This window comes from Stegodyphus dumicola, chromosome 10 (genome assembly GCF_044657685.1).
Source record: "Stegodyphus dumicola isolate Sdum_Otavi_A_Nest chromosome 10, ASM4465768v1".
Taxonomy (NCBI): Eukaryota; Metazoa; Arthropoda; class Arachnida; order Araneae; family Eresidae; genus Stegodyphus; species Stegodyphus dumicola.
This window is the reverse complement of record NC_140777.1, coordinates 58,932,302-58,954,966: the sequence shown is the minus strand read 5'-3', so window position 1 is coordinate 58,954,966 and position 22,665 is coordinate 58,932,302. Positions and strand designations below refer to the sequence as shown.

The 22,665-nt window shown below is 31.1% G+C and overlaps 1 protein-coding gene across 1 annotated transcript in view; it reads left to right on the top strand.

Moving 5' to 3' along the window:
* Window positions 1-22,665, top strand: part of LOC118193663 (gamma-tubulin complex component 5-like) — a 125,941-nt gene that overhangs the window by 17,293 nt on the left and 85,983 nt on the right. The window contains exons 5-6 of the mRNA XM_035364785.2: window positions 12,512-12,594; window positions 14,337-14,656. Of these exons, the coding sequence (XP_035220676.2) occupies window positions 12,512-12,594; window positions 14,337-14,656 (403 nt within the window). The remainder of the gene's footprint in view (window positions 1-12,511; window positions 12,595-14,336; window positions 14,657-22,665) is intronic.

The following is a 22,665-nucleotide window of genomic DNA, read 5'->3' as shown; positions in this document are numbered from 1 at the left end:
GTGTAAAATATAAATTATCTTTCAAATAATAAATTAATTATAGCCCTTTAACTTTCGTTTTCATTCTAAAAATAACAAAGCAATAATTTTTTAACTAAACTCCCTGCAGTTCTTGTGTTGTATTTTATATGTGTTGGGTACGTGCTCAGTGATGATTACAAGATGTACACAAACATCGTTTATTCTACATTTCTCATCTACTATGCTATATTACAGTTATAGTTAAAGATAATAATAGATACAGTTACAGTTACATATATAACATCTCCCTTTTTTATAAAAAATAATAATAGTAGTAAAATTAAACATATTCTTTTAAACAATAAGGTTTCTTAACAGTTCTACCAGATCCAGTGACGTAGTTATGTCCATTTGAAAAATTTGATGATACTATACCTCTTTCACTATTTGGTGACACAACACTTCTGTTAGATTTTGAAGGACTTACAGGCACATCTAAATTTGTAGTGCTCCTACTATTTTCATGTATCTCGGGTTCATCTATAACTTCATTCTCATAGTTGTTTTGTATTGCAAACTCTTCCTGATTAGTTCCTTTAAGAAGGTCTCTTCTGTTACTTTCTACAATTCTTCCATCTGTTCTTATAATCCTATATGGACGTGGTCTTTCTGCTTCTTCTATAATTTTCCCTCTTTCATTTAGTTTTTTCCCTTTCTTTTTTATGTAAACATGATCTCCTGTTTTCAATGGTTTTAATGGTCTTGCATTCCTATCATAACTTTTTTGTAAGGTTTGTCTCTTCAGTAAATGTTGTTTATGGTCTTCATATCGTTTAGCTTGGACAAAATTCTCTTTTATAGGCATCAATTCATTTAGTTTTCTTCCAAACATCAATTCTGAAGGTGACTTAATTTCATCTGAAATAGGAGAGTTACGATATTCCAGTAATACTAAATATGGATCCTTGTAGTCAACTACAGCTTTTTCTAACATTCGCTTGACAGTTTGAATATGTCTTTCAACCATTCCATTAGACTGTGGGTATTTTGGACTTGAAGTTCTGGTTTCAAAATTCCATCTTCTTGCAAAATCTTTATATTTCCTGCAATTATATTGTGGACCATTATCCGAATATACTATTTTCGGAATACCATGTCTTGCAAAAATTGATTTCAATTGCTTTATCACTGCTACTCTTGACAAATCTTCCAAATGTCCAATTTCAACATATTTGCTAAAATAATCTATAACTATTAGATAATCCCTTCCTTGAAAGTAAAAGATATCTGTTCCCAATACTTCCCATGGACCATTAGGTATTTCTTTAGATATCATTGGTTCTTTAGTATTAGCTTTTTGTAAACTTAAACATGTTTGACAATTCAGTACCAAATCTTCAATTTCTTTGGACATTCCTGGCAAATATAATATTTCTCTTGCTTTGATCTTGCATTTTACTACTCCTAAATGACCATAATGAATTCTGCTTAACATATCTTTTCGTAAACTTCTTGGTACAACAACACAGGAATTTTTAAATATTAATCCATTTGCTTCTGATAGTTCTTCTCTGAAGTTAAAATATGGTTTTGGCAGTTCTGGAACCATACATTTTTCATCTGGCCATCCAGTTTTAATTAATTTTCTTAAAACTTGTAGTTCTTCATCTTTTTCTGTTTCCAGTTGAAAAACTTCCATTTTACCATTAGACATTGGTATACATTCTACAACTAATCCAACATGAGCTTCTATTTCTCCTTCAAAGAAATCAGATCCTTTATCAGTGAATAATCTTGATAATGCATCCGCTATAAAAAGTTCTTTTCCTGGTTTATATTTTATCTCAAACTGATATGGCTGTAATCTTATACGCATTCTTTGTAGTCTTACAGGGCATTTATTTAATGGCTTTTTAAAAATTTATTCCAGTGGTTTATGATCACTTTCCACAGTAATATATTTTCCAAATATATACTGGTGAAATTTCTCACACACAAATACAATAGCTAAAGTTTCCTTTTCAATTTGAGCATAATTCTTCTGTGTATCTGTTAATGCCTTAGATGCATATGCCATTGGTAAATTATTCTGCAGTAAGACTGCTCCTAGTCCTTCTTGAGATGCATCTACAGATAAAACTACTGGCATGTTTATATCATAATACTGTAAAACTGGTCTATTTACCAAGACATCTTTTAGTCTTCTAAATGCTTTTTCATGTGTTGCATTCCAGTTCCAGATAACTTGTTTTTTCAACAAATCTCTTAAACATGATGTCAATTCTGATACATTATGTATAAATCTAGAAACATATGTAATCATTCCTAGGAAAGTTTCTAATTCTTTCACATTTTTTGGTGGTTTTATATCTACAATAGCCTTAATTTTGTCTTCATCTGGTTTTAAACCATCTTTAGAAAATATATGTCCCATATATTTCACTTCATTCAGCCCAAATTTACATTTATTTAAATTAAATTTAACATTCTTTTCTCTGGCTCTGTCCAACAACTTCTTTAATCTTAAATCATGTTCTTTTTTATCTTTACCCGAAACTAATAAGTCATCTATATATATTTGAACTCCTTCTAAATCGCTAAAAATTTCAGAAAAACTTCTGTGGAAAACTTCTGGTGATGAACTCAGTCCATATGGCAACCTTAAAAAACAATATCTACCAAACGGAGTGTTAAATGTAGTAAATTCACAACTTGAATCCGACAGTTTAATTTGCCAAAATGCTTTGTTTGCATCTAAAATACTAAAGACCTTTGCATTTGTCATTTGAGATGAAATTTCTTCAAAGGTTGGTATGTGATAATGTTCTCTCAGTATATTTTGGTTAAGGTGCTGAGGATCTAAACACACTCTTAAATTTCCATCCTTTTTCCTTACTACCACTAATGAATTCACAAATTCTGTTGGTTGGTTAACTTTCTTTATAATACCATCTTTTTCCATTCTTGCTAATTCCTTTTTTAATGGATTTAATAAGCTAAGTGGAATTTTCCTACAGGGTTCTATTTTACCAACAGCTCCTGGTTTTAATTTAATATGATATGTATATCCAGTTAAATTCTCAGTTCCTTTAAACAAATCTTGATATCCTTTTAAAAGTTCTGGTAACTTTTCATTAGAATCAGGATTTACTGTACAAATCCTTTGTATTAGGTTTAATTTTTGCAATTTAGGTAAACCTAAAATAGCTGGAACAGTTTTATCACATGCTACAACTTGAAATTCTATTTCATCCTTGTCCCCTTTCGATGTTTCACATAATAATTTACATTTTCCAACTACATCAATTGTAGTACCATTGTAATTATTTAAAGTGACTTTTGATTTAGTCAAACATTTCTCTCTTAAATTTAATTGTTTAAATTTAGGCAATGGTATCTTTGACATTACACTGAGCTCCAGTATCCAACTTAACAAATAAATATTTAGATATGTTTACTTTTAGTTTTTCAAACCATTCCGTTTTATTTTTTGAAAATGGATTTATATCTTCTACTGACCCTAAAATATATTCATTACCATTATTATGTAACTCATGCTCTAAATTATTCTGTACAACTTTAACATTTTTAAAATTGCACATTTTAGAAAAGTGATTTTTCTTTTTACAGTACAAGCAAATCTTATTATAAGCAGGACAGTTGTTTAACTTATGAAAAGTTTCACATTTTCTACATGGTTTTGGATTATTGTACTTATTTCCTTGATAGTTTGAAGAAGATTTAGTACATTGTTGCTTTTGTTTTACATGAAAGTCTTTCTTACAAGGCTGACTTTTTTCCTCTGAAGGTCGAAATTTATTACGTTTGATCGCTTCTGTTTTATTTTCTTCAGTTAAAGTTTTCAGCTGAAGTTCTGCTAATTCAGAACCTTTACGCATTTTAATACATTTCTCCAATGTTAACTGATCTTCCCTTAATAATCTATCTTTGAGATTTTTATTTAGAATTTCACTTACTATTCTATCCCTTATTAAACTATCTTTTAATTCTGCAAATCCACAGTTGCTACTTAATTTCTTTAAATCGGTTAAGAAATCATCAAACGATTCACCTACATGTTGTGTTCGACAGAAAAATATATGTCTATCAACACTTTCATTTGCTTTCGGCATGCAAAAATTTTCGAAAGCTTCAATTACTTTGTCAACATCCTTCTTATCTTCTTCACTTAAATTAAAAGTATTAAATTTTTCAAGTGCTTCTTCACCAATTATATGCAATAAAATAGCTACTTTAATTTCAGGTGATTTAGTAATACCACCAGACGCTAACATATAAATTTGGAATTTTTGTTTCCGTTTCTTCCAATTTTCGCTTAAATTTCCTTCGAAACGTAGATTACTTGGTGGCTTTAATCCATCCATATTTAATTTAGGACTTTAAATAGTTTATATATACATATTTTTAGCCACTTCCAATAAAAATAAACAACTCGCTTACCAGCGATATAAGTTTCGATTTCACAGTAAACAACTTCCCATGATGTTTTTGTGTAGAACATCTTTACCGAGGCTGCATGGTTCTTCAAAAAAGATTTTCTTTTTTAATCAACAAGGAGCTGCGCCATGTGTTGTATTTTATATGTGTTGGGTACGTGCTCAGTGATGATTACAAGATGTACACAAACATCGTTTATTCTACATTTCTCATCTACTATACTATATTACAGTTATAGTTAAAGATAATAATAGATACAGTCCCACTTAGCAGTGAAATGTGAACCCAACATCTGGACATTAATCTGTTATCTGATCTGAAATGGAATTCACAACTTCCTCTCTCTTCTCTTCTGCTTCATTTCCCTGTATAGCTTTGTTGTTAGCCACACAGAGTTTACTTTTCCAATTTTCATTCATTGTTTAAGAAATGTAAGCTGTATAAAATTGTGGGGTACATAGTGCGGCACACATAGTGATGATGTGCATTTTTAAGGAATAAAATTATGTGTGGAATTTACTGTTGTCTGTGTCTTTGAGTGTCAGCTTTCTGTTATGAATTTTGTATTTAGATATCAAATGTTAGTAAAATAATAATTAAAATTGTTTTTTGTCTTCGCGCTATGCAGCACGAGACATAGTTTAAGATAAAGCTATGCCGGAAAAGTAAATATAGAGGAGTATGTGCATCTACCCTTTTGCTTTCCAGAATTCTCGAGAAGCAAAGAAATTACTAGAACTCTCTCTTGACTGATTGAAAGCTTTAAAAAGCCAGACAGAAACATCTCAGCTCAGTTGTTTAGTTAGCTGCTGTTGTTATTATTTATTTGCGAGCTCAGCATGAGATCAGATTAGCTTTCTCTTTGCATTGCGTTGTATTCTGCTGTTTTTAGTAGTTTAAAGTATAACTACTGATTATATTGCATGATATTTTGAACAGTTGTGTGGCTATCTCTGATGAAAATTCCAGCATTTTGTTATATTTCTTTTCATAAGAATAAATTATATTAACCTTTTATCGGACTTGTGCTTTCAATCTATTATGAACCCATACACACAAACATTTTTAACTACAGTCAAAAGTCTAATCCGGACGTCCATAATTCGGAATGATCTATAATCCGGACCTCAAAGCTAAAAACTTTCTGCGCATGCGTCAATGCATAATGTGTTAACGCATGCGCATAATACGTTAGTAAAATTATAATTAAAATTGTTTTTTTGTCCCTGCGCTATGCAGCACGAGGCATATTTTAAGATAAAGCTATGCCGGAAAAGTAAATATAGAGGAGCATGTGCATCTACCCTTTTGCTTTCCAGAATTCTCGAGAAGCAAAGAAATTACTAGAACTCTCTCGCGACTGATTGAAAGCTTTAAAAAGCCAGAGAGAAACATCTCAGCTCAGTTGTTTAGTTAGCTGCTGTAGTTATTATTTATTTGCAAGCTCAGCATGAGATCAGATTAGCTTTCTCTTTGCATTGCGTTGTATTCTGCTGTTTTTAGTAGTTTAAAGTATAACTACTGATTATATTGCATGATATTTTGAACAGTTGTGTGGCTATCTCTGATGAAAATTCCAGCATTTTGTTATATTTCTTTTCATAAGAATAAATTATATTAACCTTTTATCGGACTTGTGCTTTCAATCTATTATGAACCCATACACATGCAACATTTTTAACTACAGTCAAAAGTCTTTAATCCGGACCTCAAAACTACAAACTTTCTGCGCATGCGTCAATGCATAATGTGTTAACGCATGCGCATAATACGTTTACGCATGCATCTTTAATGTATAACGGACGGTATAAGTTAAGCTAAAATTATCTAATTATCTATTTCAGTTAATGTTGCAGATTGCGTTGTTCCTTAATCTTCTAATTGAATTCGGCTTATTATTTTTTGCAGACTGTTAGAACAATTTTATAAAAGTAAGCTTGAACTTTTGGTTATGTCAAAAAGAATTTCCGATTCTGGAGTTACCAAAGGATCTACAAAGCGAAAGCATGCTTCGATGTCCATCAAGCAAAAAGTGGAATTGCTGCAAAAAATGGATAAAGACATATCCTTTGAATCTCTAACCATTCCGAAATCTGTTTATCAATTTCACGCTGCTCTGCGGGGCGAGGGGGGACGTCACGGCGCCAATGAACTGGAAGTTGATCTGTCAGCACTATCCTTATCTTCAGGGCAGATGTTTTTATTTTATTCGGCGTATAATTCCTTACTAAATGTAATATTTCATCTCTGTGTACTCCGTCTTTGATATGATTTAAATCAAATTTCTCGTCATTATAAATATCACAAACACACATCAAATAGTTTTCTGGTTGCAATTTTCTAATTTCGACTATACGTAATGTATGCTTTACGCATGCGCGCATTGAAAGAAATATTTAATAAAGTAAACAAATAAATATTAAGCCTTTTTTTTGTGAATTTTGATACCCTTTTGATCATAATTGCTCTTTATTTCATAAATTACGGTTTCATATTTTTAAATTTATAATTTCTGCATGCCATCTTACCAGATTTAAACTGATGATCTATAATCCAAAAAAACTGATAATCCGGAATCGCTGAAGTCCCAACGAGTCCGGATTAAAGACTTTTGACTGTACGCAGTTAAACCTCTCCTACATCAATCCGCTGCAACTTTCCACCTAGTCATGTTATGTATAACATTATTCTAAGATATTAACAAGCAAGCTAGTTAGTACAATACTGTATGACCAATTTGGTCTAGATAATTTTTTGCGCAATATGCTGCAAAATTAAGTAAATTAGAAATTGTAGTAAGCTCGCCTAAAAGTTACCAGGAGCTGTGGCTCCAAAAAAGTTCAACACATTTTAAAAAAACAATGTCATTGAAGGGTGAGAAATTATGCTACATGAGAAAATAAACACAGTAAAATACTAAGCGTTGGAAACTAGTAACGGCAAAAAATACAGTAAAATACCTATTGATGTGACACTTGAAAAAATTAAAACATATGAAAATCAAACCAAGGAACAAGTTAAAACATAAAACAAACAAATTCAGGTAAAAATAGAAAGCGGAAAATGGTAAATTAGCCGAATTCGAGGTCTGGCTTTTCAAGGGAAATATCTAATTGAACGTCGAATCAAGCTAACTCCATTACGTGTTTCGCCATGTATTTAATGTATACATTAGTTATTATATTTAATAAAATCATGCAAGCAATTTATTTAAAATTCCAACATATAAAAACATGCCAGAGGTTTTAATTTATTGTTGAACCTGCAGTGAAATTCTATTATTTTTACTTAATACAATTTTGGTAGCATTTTATTTTAAAAACAACAACATATAAATGTACTGGAAAATTTAATTTTTGCAGATTCTTTCTGGTGACTGTAGTTCAGCAATAGTTGTTAATAATGGCTCACACATGAACTATAGCTTTTTTTTCCATTAATGGAAAATTGAAAATAATTATTAAATGAGTATTTTACAATAAAAATCATTATTTTGTCCACAATGCATTTATGAAAACTAGTTAAATCATTAACTATTTGTTTCTTGCACATGTGCAGATCTGTAATTCTTTGTTACTTGCACATGTGCACACCAGTAACTGCTTGTTTGTCACCAATGTAGAAAGACATCATTTCCACTTTTTCAGCAAGGCCATTACAGATGATAAATATTATTGTTTTCTAAAGATTTTTTTTCTTTTTACAAAATAAAAGTTCATATTTGTTAGCTTGGCAGACTATGTTTCAATGAAGTCCTGAGAATATATCACATATTAAATTAATTAAATAGATTCAGTTGATATATAAGCATAAAATTTCCCCATCTTTTTGCATATTGTTTCTAAATTTAAGACGTTCTCACTGAATTCAAAATTGGAGAAAAAGAAATAATTTATTAACCTGCTTATCACTATTATCTTGCTTTTTAAGAAGTTGTTAAATCACTTTGGTTACTTGGAAAATTTCATAAGTATTGAATGTCTGTAATTTTCAATGATATTCTATGCTGTTTCTTTTCTTAAAAGTAATTTTTAAATGTTTCTGATCTTTCATAGAGAATACAATGAAAAAAATTTAGTTAATATAGTCAATACGGCCCACCAGCGGCCGAGCAGTAAAAGCCGCTGAACACTGATAGTTCGATCGAGGGTTCAAGTCCCGGCGAACGGGCTGGCTGCATGGGCGTTTTGAGGTTTTTCCGATGTGTAACGTGGATACGAGCCAGTTTCCCGTAAAAAGACCTCCACGGGGCATCTCTCCTTTTCCATGTAGTGCCCAATGGCAGAGCACATAATAAGCAAAAGAGAAAAAAAAAAAAAAAAAAAGTCAATATTTCCTTGCTAGATCTGCCATCTAAACATGGAGAAAATACATCATCTGCCATAAGAGATTATTTCGAAGTCAATCTGATTGGCAACATTTTGGTTAAAATAGTACAAAATAAATCAGTTTAAATGTCCAAAATTTAGGATTTCTAAGAATTAAATAATATATAAAGAGATTATAAAATATTATTCTGTATGGGTTCTTTCTCATCTAAAATGTCCTGAGAAGTCAGGGAAATGAAAAATGGTCGGCCTATACGAATTTTGTAAGGAATTTCCCTATGCCTAATCTCATGGCATTAGTGTTTAGCCGCTCCATTAGAGGTGTGGCTAGCCATTTCATAAATTAACTACTAATTCCAGTCTAACAGCTGAAATATCTGTGATTCAAATCCCAGCAAGGTCACAGTTCGTTTTTCACATTTACTTCTCTGAAAATAATAATTTGTACAGTGATACCCAAATTAAAACATGATGCAGAATAATTTTTCAATAATTGAATCTGATTGTCTGGATCCTGTAGGTTGCTTTTATATCTAAGAGAGTAGCAATTATTGTACCCCTGCATGTTTACAAGGTGCAAATGGTTAATATTAGAGATGGGTGAAACAATTCTGTTATGAAATTGGATCAGAACCATGAAATGAATCAGTTCTTTTTTATGACTCCCTGCTGACTAACAGTACATTGAAGGAAAAGATCAGATATAAGGGGTATATCAAGAGCCATTAGTGAGGATGGAGTGAAGAGTGAAAAAAATTGAACAAACAGTGGATTGATACTGGTTAGCAAGGTTGAAACAAAGAGCAAAAGGAAAGTAGGGGTGGATTTTAGCAAGATTGGAGTGAAGAACGAAAAGAGTTGAACAAGGAGCAGGATTGGGAAAATTGACTTAACCAAGCACTAACTTCCTCAAATGATTTCTTTCAACTTTAGTTTCCAGATTCCCTAAAACTTCCTTTTTACACAGAATCAACAATAAAATTCTAGACTAAAAGAAATTAGGAAGTGATGAAAATTAAGCTGACTATTAACATGGAAGGATAAACATTTTTTCCTCTCCTAAAATGGGAATCGAACTTTCCTGGCATGCTTTCAAAAAGAGCTCAGCTCTTTTTTAATGAATCAGGCATTCACTTACTCAGTCAATAAAGTGAATCAGTTTGCAAGTGTCTATTTCTGTCATGCTTCCTATAAGAACTCTCCATGAACTGTAAAATAGTAACACTTGTTTTCTGGAAGTAAATTCGCTCAGTAAAGTAGTTCAGGAGCTTATCCTCCAACTTAAGTTAATATTGTCCTGCTTTCAGTTGAAAGATTTGTAGTTTAAATCTCAGGGAAGGCATAACTGAGTTTTCATTTTCTCCATTGTAGAAAGCCTAATATTCTTTACAACTTTAAAAAAAAAATTCCACATCTTTTCTTAAAAATCTGCGAAACAAATAATTATAATAATAAAAAAAAAAATATACAGATCTATACTTTCAAGTAATAAGTTCATGTTTTTAATAGTGACTAATAAACCAAACCGCTTTTCTTAAAAGAGAGGCAAATGAGAAGCTACTATGATCTTCATTTTTTCTTTCACAGTATATTTTAGCTACCTTGAATCTGACAACATTTTATTAACCTATAACTCTCCTTTACACCTGCTAGTGAGCTATTAATCCCTCTGTTTGAAAGTGTGACTGCCTTTCAAAAATAAATGCCAGTTTTCCAATAAAGCCATACTATACATTTATTATCTTAATTTATTGTTTTTGTTTCATTTTTGATGTATACACTTCTTGTTGGAAATGTTAACCTCCTTTTTTGATTTAATTACTATCTTTTGATTATATAGAGAGAGTTTAGGTAGTTTGGTACAGTTGGTTGATATTATTATATATACTTGATTTCTTTCTTATATATATATACATATATATATATATATATATTTGTGTGTGTTGGGGTAATCCAAAAGCAATGTCTTCAAAGCACTAGAGATGCATGTAAAGTTTTTATGTGGCTGTTGACAACTCTCATATTTTTTGCTTATCCCACTATAAACAAATGTTGCATACATGTTACTGGGATGCTTTAGTCTTGGCTTGGCAGCCATTTGTAACCCGGTTGACACTACTGCCAAGTGCAAGTTCGTATAGTTATTCTTTTTCTTTTCTTTTTTTTTTTAATGCCAAAGGTGTTAAACTAATTGAAATTCATTGCTAGTTGATGGAAGTGTATGATGAGTCTTGCATGGATGTCAAAAATTTTCGCAAATTGAATGGGGTGTTTACAGCTGTTCATTATAAAATTCACGACAAAGAAAGAAACAGGAGACTGTTAATTTCCAATAAGACAGTCACAAAGGTTGAGCATCCCTTACATCTTAAGTTGAAACAATACTTAGCCTAAACATGGTTCGACAGTGATGACGAGGTGAAAAGTGAGGTTCACTGCTTCCTCAATGACAGGGCGGTTGAGCTATTCAGAGCTTAAATTGCAATGGAGCTCGGCTCTGGTACTTCTCAGTTTTCGAGATAAATTATAATTTCAGCCAGAGTGCAAATAATGAATAAAAGGGTTACGGCACTTTTCATGTAAGGGAACTACAATTTTAGCACATAAATTTTGTTTTAATAGTAAACGTGCCTTAAAAAATCAAGTCTAACTTCTGAATGCAGGCTTGTCTTTCTCTCGCACTCAAGCCTTGCACAGAGGTTGAGACTTAAGGAAAGAAAAGCTACCCCGCCCCCCCAATTGTATGCCAAAGGCTTATTCTCCAGGATATGCAATGAATTTATGAGAGCGGGTCAATTTTGTATTCTCTCAAAGAACTAAAAGTGATACACTGGTCATGCACGTTCCACACTGGTGACTTTCTACTGCAGAGCTCCTGTAAACTTTCTGAATGATGTAACCCAACGGGGCACTGCTGCCACTTGTACAGAGAAGTCTTATAGTCGTCAAGCAGAAAGATAGACAGGGCATCGCGACCAGAAAGTCTTGAACTCTTCATTCTTTATTTTCGAAGCTACACCTTTTTCGTTAAATTTCTTTCCATATCCTCATACTGTTTCTAGAATTATCACTATTCTCCTTAGTGTAGCTTTAACCATTTTAGTTTTTTTCCTTGGTATGCTGGAAAAAAAAAAAAGAGTGGAGCCTGTCATCCCTTGGAATAGTACATTATACGTATAATCAGGGCTTTAACTCAGGCGGAGATCGGGTGAGCTGCTTCTTAGCATCTAAGTGGAATTCTAGCCGATGCCCCAAATAAGACAAGATCCGATACTTTTTTTCGTATTTAACTATTTGAAATTAATATAATAATTTATTAGGTTTCTCTTTATCTCTTTACATTTTTCCTAATTTAATTAATTATTTTAATTTTTAGCTATTTTATTTATTATTATTAATATTATTATTTCTCCTTTCCTTCCTCACTGTCTTCCATAGGGTTGTGGCACTTCTAATTTTAGAAATTAATCCTTGCAGCTGTTATAACATGGGTATCTAAAAAGCTGCCACAATAAAAAGTTAACATTGCTTTTGGGATTACTTTCATATATGTATATTAAAAGACAAGAGTTCTTTTTTTTACTATCAGTCTAATATGTTTAAAAACCAAGCATATTGAAAAATGACTTAATTTGCAAAAACCTAAGTAAATTATTGAGATCTTTTTTATTTACTCTTTTGCCATAAAAACAAATCAATTTATAGGAAATAGAATAGGCAGAAGTGATGCAGCTCTAATTAATGTGTTCTTTCTTCTTTCTTAGATGCTGCGGAGAAGTTTGACTGGGTTGCTTACCTTCGTGAAGATGATGAGAGATACAGTACATTTTCAGATAGTAATTCTGAGGTATGTTTTCCCTCCAGCTTACAATTTTGATACTTATTACAGGGTTCTCACTCACCTTAAAAGTCAAGACTAGGGAAAATGGTCAAAGAGAGTTGCTGAAAATGTCAGTTTTTTTCTGTAAAAGGCCAGAGATCAGAATTTTTCTAAAAGTCATGAAAATAATGATTATTAAAAATAAGTGCATATTAAATTCTATAAATAATAAAAAATATTCTCTAAATGATAACTAATAAATAAAATTTCTGCATCTTAATAATAATAATAAAAAGTTAAATGAATCTTTTTCTTCTTTTATATTATGAGTATTTTACTCAGCTTATATAGCTAAAACAATTTTATCAATTTGTATATAATTGTTATTAGGAATATAATTGTTCTATCATCCTTCTGTTCATGAGTATAGTTTAAAAGTCACTGCACTGTGTTATTTTGCATTAAAATAAATATATTTGTTAAATATTTTTTTATATCTATTGAAAATTTTAACTTTTCAGTTTTGTTTTGAGCACCATAGTACTAATATTTATTTTGAATGAAATTATGAATTTCTTTTATAAAAAGAACATTTATTTTTCTGAAATTTGGTATTTTTGTAAACCTTACTTGCTTATTTGAACATTTCCTGTTTACAGTAAAAGTTTGATAATCTGGCATCCAAAGGTTCAGCAAATCATCTCATCCTGAGAGTAAATCTTACTTCTGCAATAAAGTTAGTTTTTAGTCCAAACAGGCAATTTGCCCAGAAGGACTATTGATTTCATTTTGGTATTTTGCGCTCTAAAAGTCAGTTCACTTTTCAAATTGTTGCCGCCAAATATTAGAGCCCTGTATTATATTTAATGAAATTAAATAACAAATAATCTGCATAAATGTAAGCATGTTTCTCACATTGTGATAAAACAACGGTATCTAGAGCCATGGAATTTTGAATATTGAATGTTTCCACCTGAATATGGGCATCTGGAAGACCAAATTTGAAATTTGGAATTGGTTTTATTATCTATTTCATATTTTGTAAAATTTTAATGAATTTTTGATTGACAAACTCAATGATTTCAAAGTGAGCAGTGGCAACACCGTATGGGAAAAAACATTTTTGTCTCCAGAGCACAAGACTGTGTATATGAAATTATAAATGTATCCTCATTTTAAAATTATTTTGTGATTCCCATCACTTATGTGAGCCATTTTTTGCTCCGTTCTAAACAATTGTATTTTTATTAAATTAATATTTTAATATTTTGAGAAAATGTATGTTATGTAATAATTGTTACTAAATTTAAGTATGAAACACACCCACAAAAAAAATTTTACATGTTTTTTAAATTTATTTTATTACAGTTTCCTTTTTGTAAAGCACAAGTGTCCCATCACTTTTGTGAGACACTGTATCTAATTAGTCATGTCGGTGCATTTATTGCCCATTCAAAAACATCTCCAAGCAGTGGGCTAAACCGCATTCGAACCTTGTGTGTGTTGAACTAAATTTTATAGTTTAAATGCGAAGAACATGATATTTAATAAATAAAGGTAGCACTTGTAAACACCATGGCACACACAATTTGACAGCTCTTGTTACCATTCCTATAGCTTGTTACATTTTGTGCTCCTATTTATATTTGGCCCCAAGTTAATGAGGTACCGTTAACCGAAATTTTATATTGATTGATTTTTTTTTTTTACACAAATTTCTAGTTTATAGTGAAATAATTGTCATTAATTTGGCATTTCAATATTAATAGTTGTTTTCGTCGGATGAAAGCTCTCCTGAGGCAGACCGTGGATCTGAAAATGGCTCTGTTGACAGTTTACTTCACTCTCCTCTTCATCCTCCCCCTAGAGATGATTCTGGGATAGGAATCAGCCCAGACAGTTGCTCTGGCACATCCCAGCATTTCCATGGTCACAACCAAAACATACAGGGATTTCAGGATGGAAATTCCAGTGTTCTGAAAGTTGTTCAAAATTCCTCTTCGTTTTATCCATACTGGGTGTCAAAATACCAGAAAACTTATTTTCCTTGTCGCTATGATTTACAAACTATGAACTTCACCAAAAGATGGTAAGTGTTGCATTTTGTGTACTTGCTTGTTTGTTGCTGATTGTATCTTAACAGTAAATACCCTCTTCCCTTTATTTTCTTGCCATACAATATGTGACAGATAATTTTCATCTGGGGAAAAAAAAAAAAAAAAAAAAAAAAGATTTCTTGCATAATTGGGTATTTAACATATTAGCAAACACCTCAACATAATTTGGTGATATTTTACTGATGAAAAGCTAACAGTTGTTTTTTGAATCTTTTATAAAAAGATTCCTAAATTGTTGATGTTTATCATAAGTTGACAAATATTATCAACATATTTTAGCAATATAAAATACAAATTTGAATTGTTAAATAAGAATTACAGGATGCATTAAAAATATCATTTACATTCGTTTCCAGATCTTTCTATAATTTTTTTGCAGTATTTTTCCCAAGTACATAGCAATCTGTTTTCACTTTAAAAAAAATCAGAGAATTGCGGAGAATCATCATTGTGCAAACCTTGGCAACATCAGCTATCTACAGAACACATCTGCCTGTATTTCCCTTTAGAAATTGTGCTGCAAAAATCTGTATTCCTGCAGAAATTTTACTGAAGTTTCTTCCATTACTGGCAAATTCCAAAAGCTCATATTTTAAAACTAAGGCAAAAAGTATGATTTGTTTATAAAAAGCGCTGGAACTTGGAATACAACAAAATGGAATTGCATGCAAAAATGATGGTATTCCTTGACTGAAGGACTGTTATGAGCATCGTTGCTGGAGAATGGTTACCTAAGTTTGCACATTCTGAAAATGTTATGACTTCTGCAAAGGTGGTTGCAATAACATGCAAGTACTTATAACTGTTATTCATTACATGCTATACTTTTTATGTTATACAACCCTTTCTTCGTTACCATTACACTCATGTATTGCTTAGATTCGAAAGATATATCAGCTCGTTTTAACGTTCTAGGGAAACAAAAATTGTATGTCACTAGATTTTGAATGTTTGATCTAATGGTACATTATATGGATAAATTTACTTTGAAGTTAGGAAAGCAAATAGTAAATGCATATTAATGTTTACATTTATATGTCTAGTAAATAACAAGTAATTTAATTATATTAAAATACCAAAATCGCAACTTTCCAAATTTTTACTAAATGCTATAGAAAAAACTAAGAACCAAGTGAAAACAACTTTAAGAACTGAAACAGAAATGAAGTCAAGGTCAATGGTCAGATTGTTAGAACTGTCAGGTTGAATTGCTTTTGCTGTCGTCAGGGAAATGGACAAAAATAATTTAGTTTTCTATTCCAACTAAATGATAGCTAGACCAATGTTTCTGATACTGTGTAATTTTTAAACCACAAAAACAAGTTATAAACAATTACATAGAACCATCCCCTATGCTAATTTGCAACCACCCCAAAAGTGAAATAAAATCATTTCAAAATGTGGAGGATAAATAAACTCGAAAAAACAATTGTATTTATTATTAAACTTGTGCTTGATGGTAAAGTTATAATGCTAGGCAAAAAAAAAAAAAAAAAAAAAAAAGGCAGGTGGCACTTGAAATAGTTTTTCCCACACCTCTTCAGGAATAGAATTTTAGTGCTGACAAAGTTTGCTGTAGGTTAGAGTTTGTACTAGTGGAAACCCTGTCATCAGTTTGAAATTACCATTCTTTGCAGCATAATCAACAAATCCTGTTTCTTCCAGGAGAGAGAAGAAATGTTGATGTATTTTATCACTTTTGCATTCAGTGTTCGTATGGTCCTTAAGAGTTGTCCTTAGATTTTTTTAAATCGATTTTTGGTTCTTAAAAGTCCTTAATTTTGGCCAAAATCAACAGAAGATCCTTAATTTTTAATCATCTGAAATTTCTCTCTGTTTTTACAATTGCCATTTTGAGTGTGAATTAGAATTTTGGAGGAATATTTTTGGCGATTCACTGGCATATATGGTTACCTTTTGAATGGGTTTATGGGTTATAATTTGTTTCTATTTCTAATATAATTGATAGGATACTCGAGTTTCTAAGCAAGAAGTGAAACATAAGCATTTCAAAATTCATTTTTTCTAATAAAGAGCTCTTAAACAACTTTTCGCTTTTGGAGATGCGAATTCTTTTATTAAGCGGTTCTAAATCTGGCGACATTTTTGGCGATTTTAAGATCAGTTTCTATAGAAAATATTTAATTCCAAGATCTGAGAATTTTTGGACGATTTTTTTTAAAACATCCTAACATTGATAAATTTCATTAAAATAATGGTAATAAATTGAAATTGTGTTAAAAAAATAACATTAAAATAAAACATTTTTATTTTTCGCTGTCATATTATAAAATTTCATTTTGGCAACTTATACAATATTTTGACTCTGAAAAATAAACAAGGTATAATGCTGTAAAGCACAATTTACGAAATGGCTCTTAGCAAAAGCAAAATTAGCTATGTAATTAGTTAAAAATATCTTCTTTTTAATTTTTTCATTTTAAAAGTTTTTTCCATGTAATTGTCTCAGAATATTCAAAATTCTCAGAATATGTGTCAGTTTTCTCTATAAAATTAATTTTACACTTTTTCCCTTCTTTTTTTTTTTCCAAAATATATCTGGCTTTTTACTGTTACTGAATTGGTAGGCATAATTTTTCTTTAGTATTTTAGACATTGCAGCTTGGAAAGTTTAGAAGGATTTGAAGGCAAGATTTATAGACCCACGATTCTAGAAGATTCGAGAAACATGTAACAAAATGAAAAATGTCTCCATAGTATCAACACATAATGGATGTATTTTACAGAAAGTTTGCGATGAATTTCTTACTTTTTGGAGAATGTCTGGAAGAACAATGAAAACATAGTATTTGAATATTTTACTCCTGATACTAGAATCATTTTCGTAACATGTTTATCTTCCCTTTATTATCTCTACTTTTCACTAGACACAAGCATGGAAAATATCAAAAATGCTTCTAATCTTATCACATGGGTAGCCATTATAGAAAGGGATTTTTTTATTAATAAAAGAAATGAAAACTTACAATTTAAAAGATTCATGTAATGTGTTTTAATGCATCATATACTAGGCATTTTCCCACCTGATGCAATCTCTGTGGAGCGTAAATTCTGCTTCCAATGCCTGCTCTAAATTCTAAAAGTTTTGCCATTTCTAGATTTTGTTGTTCGGTGTGTTACTAAATTCTGCCACAACGGCTCTGTATCCAGCCTTTACCATATATATTTCTTCTGAGTGTTCATATTACTACAAAAGTAAAATTAGCCATTTTCTATATATTCTAAATGCATTTCATGTTTTTTAGAGTAATGGAAATCTTTAATTAAATCCAAAAATTCTAAAGTGAAAAGGAAATGTGTTGAAGAAAGAAAATAATAAAGACAAAGAAAATTATTCTTCAAAGAAAATGTGCAGTTATTATGTAAATTACCAAATTGTTTATGATTTCAGCCTTTACTATAATTTCCCATTTCTGTTTCCTCATATGATAGAGTTACTGAACCAGATTAAATTTAACTTAAAATGTATAATCTTTGACCACTAGTCCACACTTTTAGTTTGAATTTGGTTGTTCTTGTTTAATTACGTCACCGTCAGCTGTAAATGATTTTGTTAGCAACAGAACATGCCTTTATATTCTAAGTTCTTATTATATAAGAGGCTTATTTAAACCTTTGTCTGATATTTTAGTTATTTTCGGATATAGTGATAGTTTGCTTCACATCAGTTGGGGGTTTTTGACTATTTAACTTTTACCAGATCAAGTAAACCCTCATAGGTACATTGTGGAGAAGTTGACAAGTGTGCAGGCAAACCTCCACATTATTCAGCATCAGGTGTGCTAACCGCAGCCGCTCAAGGACAACACGAAAAAGATTGCAACAACCGGTTTCTTGCCCTTCTGCTGCTGGCGTTCGAGGGTGTAGGATGGGCTTCGGTCTGTCCTCTCCCTGGCTGATGCGATGTGCATTTTCCTGCTTCTCTTTGCTTTCCTTCGATGCTGTCTGCTATACATGAAAATCATTTTTAGTGAGATTTTTATTATTAGAAAGAAGAGATTAGATTCAAGAAAATAATTACTCCTGTTTCCTGTACATCGTTGCAGAAAATAATTTTTGTTCAGCTTCTTCCTCCTTTTGAGAACTCTTCGCGCGCATGTGTTTGTGAGATCTGAAATTTCCTGATTTAAAGAAGAAAAAGCGGAAATACCATGATTAATCAAGTGCGCTTAATGACTGCTATCAAAATTTGATTGTTCCTTTTACACCAAGACTTTGTTTCGAGCTGATAGAGATAGATTGACTTTATTCTGAGTGCAACGTTAATTCTGGTGATGCGCATTACTCGTGCTTGATGTTCAAATTTATTCGTCTGTCTGGTTGATAATTTTATTTATATTAATGCTTATTTCAATATCAAAGATGAAGAATAAAATATAATTGATTTGGTAACATACACTTGCCATACTTTGGGGTAAGTACTTTGATTTCGTATTTCCTTCTAGATCACACATTTTGATCTGCACGTTAGTAAGTATTTATGGGTTATTGCTACACAACGCGATTTACTAAGTAAGCAATTCATTTGATTTATATTTGTTCATCCTTTAATTCAAAAAATGCCATGTTACTACACTTAATTCTATTTCATTTTTACATTTAGCACCGCAACACACCATCTATTATAACAACAAGTTAGGAGATAAAGCACTTAGGTTGATGCAGAAACTATCGAGAACATTGGTTTGCATTTTGAGACAAATCTCTAATTGTTAGAAAAGATGCTTAAAGAGAAGGAAATTGATATAAACTAGCCAAAAAGGTTTCATATTAAAATGAGGGATAAATATTTTGTTGAGTGGTGTTGTTATAAAACATAAATGTTTTGTAGCTTTTAATGTGTAATTATCCTAATATCATTTAAGGATCAATGTTATAAATTACATGTATTTTAAACTGGGAAATTTGATTAGATTTTGATTTTAATAGGCCTTTGTTAACAAATATTGTTAAAAAATAAAATTTAATAATGGTGGCCATGTAAATCCATAATAGCTAAGGTTGTCTAATTACCTAATTTAATTATTTATAACTAACTGTTTACCCTTAAAAATTATCTCTACATATTAAAGCGAGTTATTGCCTTTCATTAATACTCACTGTGGTCACAAGATAAAACACAAAAATGTAAAAATTCAAGTAAAACTTATACTTTGCATCTAGTGAGACTTAAAATAATACAAAACAACTTATCACCTCTGGTGCTTTAATGGCTTGTTGGAACCTTAAATTATATTAACTGGGTTACAACCCCTGAAACTTTACATGAAGCTACGACACTAACTGCATCATACAGAGCCCGACTAACTTTCAACACTTGCCCAACTGTGCCAACATCAGGCCTTTCAGGTTTGTTCTAATGAGCAGGTGTTTCTCTAGACAAGCAGCAGCAGTAGTAACAACATTCAGTCTATTGTTCTGAATCATGCTGATTATGATCTTACTTCTCATTTTAACCTATGCCGTTTGACATAAACTCTACCTTCTATTTACTCAACCTCTAGACTGACCAAGCATGTGACAAAATGAGACATTAAAAAAATAAATAAATAAATAAATCTAACTGTGACTAAAACGTAAATATCACTTATCTTCTTTCAAATATGTCCATCTGTTGTAAGTGTAACATATTTAATGCTACTTGATAAATTGCATAAAGTTTAATTTATTCTCAAACTTAATAATAATTATGTTAATTAATTCATGTTTAGTTATAATGCATACTACTTAGAGATCTATTTTATTTTTAGGATGGTATTACAAAAGTGAAATTCAAGCATAGATAGTATTTTTAATTGAATTTATTCAGTTCCCATTTGCTCATAGGTCTTTTTTCATTAATGGTCCTTAAAAGTACGTTATTTCCATGTGCTGAAATGTGTACGAACCCTGGTATTCATATACTGTATGTACCTAGGTTTTGTGATTAATCAGCATTTTATGGGCATTAAAATGAGTTTAGCTTGATAACATATGAATTAGTAATTCACATACATGAATTTTTTCATAATTTTTGTAAATATATGAATATTTTTTATATCATTAAAATTTTTATAATGTAGTAAAGCTGCCATTAAAGCTCAACTATTTTAAAAGCTTGGGAAATTCCAAATTTTGGATAGCTAAGTATATAAGAAACATAATTCCCATCAGAAAAGTGAGATTAATGGAAAAAATGTCTGCTGTAAAATCGTAAAACAGGTTTGCCACACTACCTGAAAAACCAGGAAAAGTAAAAAAATTCGAAAATTGACCAAAAAAAAGGGGGGAGGAATTTAAATATTTTAGCCCAAATCTGGAAATTTCGTTTGCTGATCCCCGAAAAATGACTTTTGTGCCAACATTGGAGCGGATTACTTTTTTGATGAATTATATATCGCATGAGATCATTCCGGAAGCTGGTGTAGAGCCAATTTTAGCAGCGCTGATCAGATTGCCTTTCAGACAGGAGAAGCAAGTTTCCAGCATCTTTGATTTCTAGCAACCTACAGAATTTGTCTCCAGAAAATGGACGTCTGAATCATATTGAACAAAAGGAAATTCTGCCTCATGTTTTTCTGTTGTCTATAGAATTAAAAAATGTCTAGAATTAAAAAAATCTGCTAAGTGATAAGTGAAACTTTGTAGTCTTTTACAAATTATTAACCCCTTAACTGCAGTGGAAAATGTACAAAATTCACTCTCCAGTGCCACCGTTTTCTACACAGGCGTGCATAGTTATGTGATGTATTAAGGGGTAAATAAGTGCAAGTTCTGCTGTCTAAAAACTGTTTACTTTCACAAAATAAAGAATAAGAGAAGAAATGAAAAGGCAAATTTAATATTTAAAGTAGAAGTATATACAAAGATGTAAATATAATAAAAATGATCCTAAAAATATATGTATATGTATATTTAAATTAAAAGCAGTAGCAGATTTGGCAGAAATTTCTTCACATCATTTGGAAAATTGGAAAGCAGATCAAAATTTGTTTCTTGGGAACTGTATTTGGAAATTTCTGAAAAAGTCAAAACATAATAAAAAAAAAGTGTTTTCTGCATCTGTTTGACGGTATTTTGAAATTGCATGTAATTGCATATCCATAATTTCTTGCCTATTTCACCCCCTTTTTTAAACTAATTTTATCATCCAAAAGCCAAAAAATAAAAAATCATGCAAGTGATTTAATTTCTGAAAAACAGGGTTACAATAAGAACGTAACAGATGGAAATTAGTGATGTATAAACTACTGGTAAATATTGCAGTATTATTTCTCTAAAAGAAATCTGCATCCCAATAAGAATACATATTAATATTAACATTGCATTTATCTGACATATATTGAGCTGATATATGATGGTAGTTGAGCCGGCCACATTGCATTATTCAGATAGCTTGTAAAGCCTGCACCTCACATAGTGAATCTTGATCAGAGTTCCCAAGAAGGATATCTTAGAAACAAAGGAGGAAGAAGGTGAACAACAGACCCAGATTTCGAAATCAGCAGTAGATAAAGCTACAATGAAATGAAATGTAAATAACAGAAGTAAGGTGAAATCACATGTTTGGAAAGTATTTTTAACTGTGAGAAACAGCTATTGCATTGGGTAGCTCAACAAATAATCTGCACAAAATATGTTTCATATAATAAATGCACAGAAAAATAAATTAGCCCTCAGAAAGAAAAACTATGTTCAATAGAGGAAGGGGAAAATTATGCTAATATTTTTTAAATTTTCAGAACCTAGCACTAAAAAGCTAGGAAAAAATGCACATAGAAGTATGGTACATCATCAGAAATTTCCCAGTTTAAAGTAAAATATTTCCTCATGTAGAATTGCTAATTTAAAAGAATTCTTCTTTTAATAGTGTTCAATATTTTATGGATAATTCTGTGTTTCTGCTCATAGTAAAATATGGAGAGAAAGATTATATAACATGGGAAGAACTGCAAAAACATTTTACAACTGTCCATTGAGA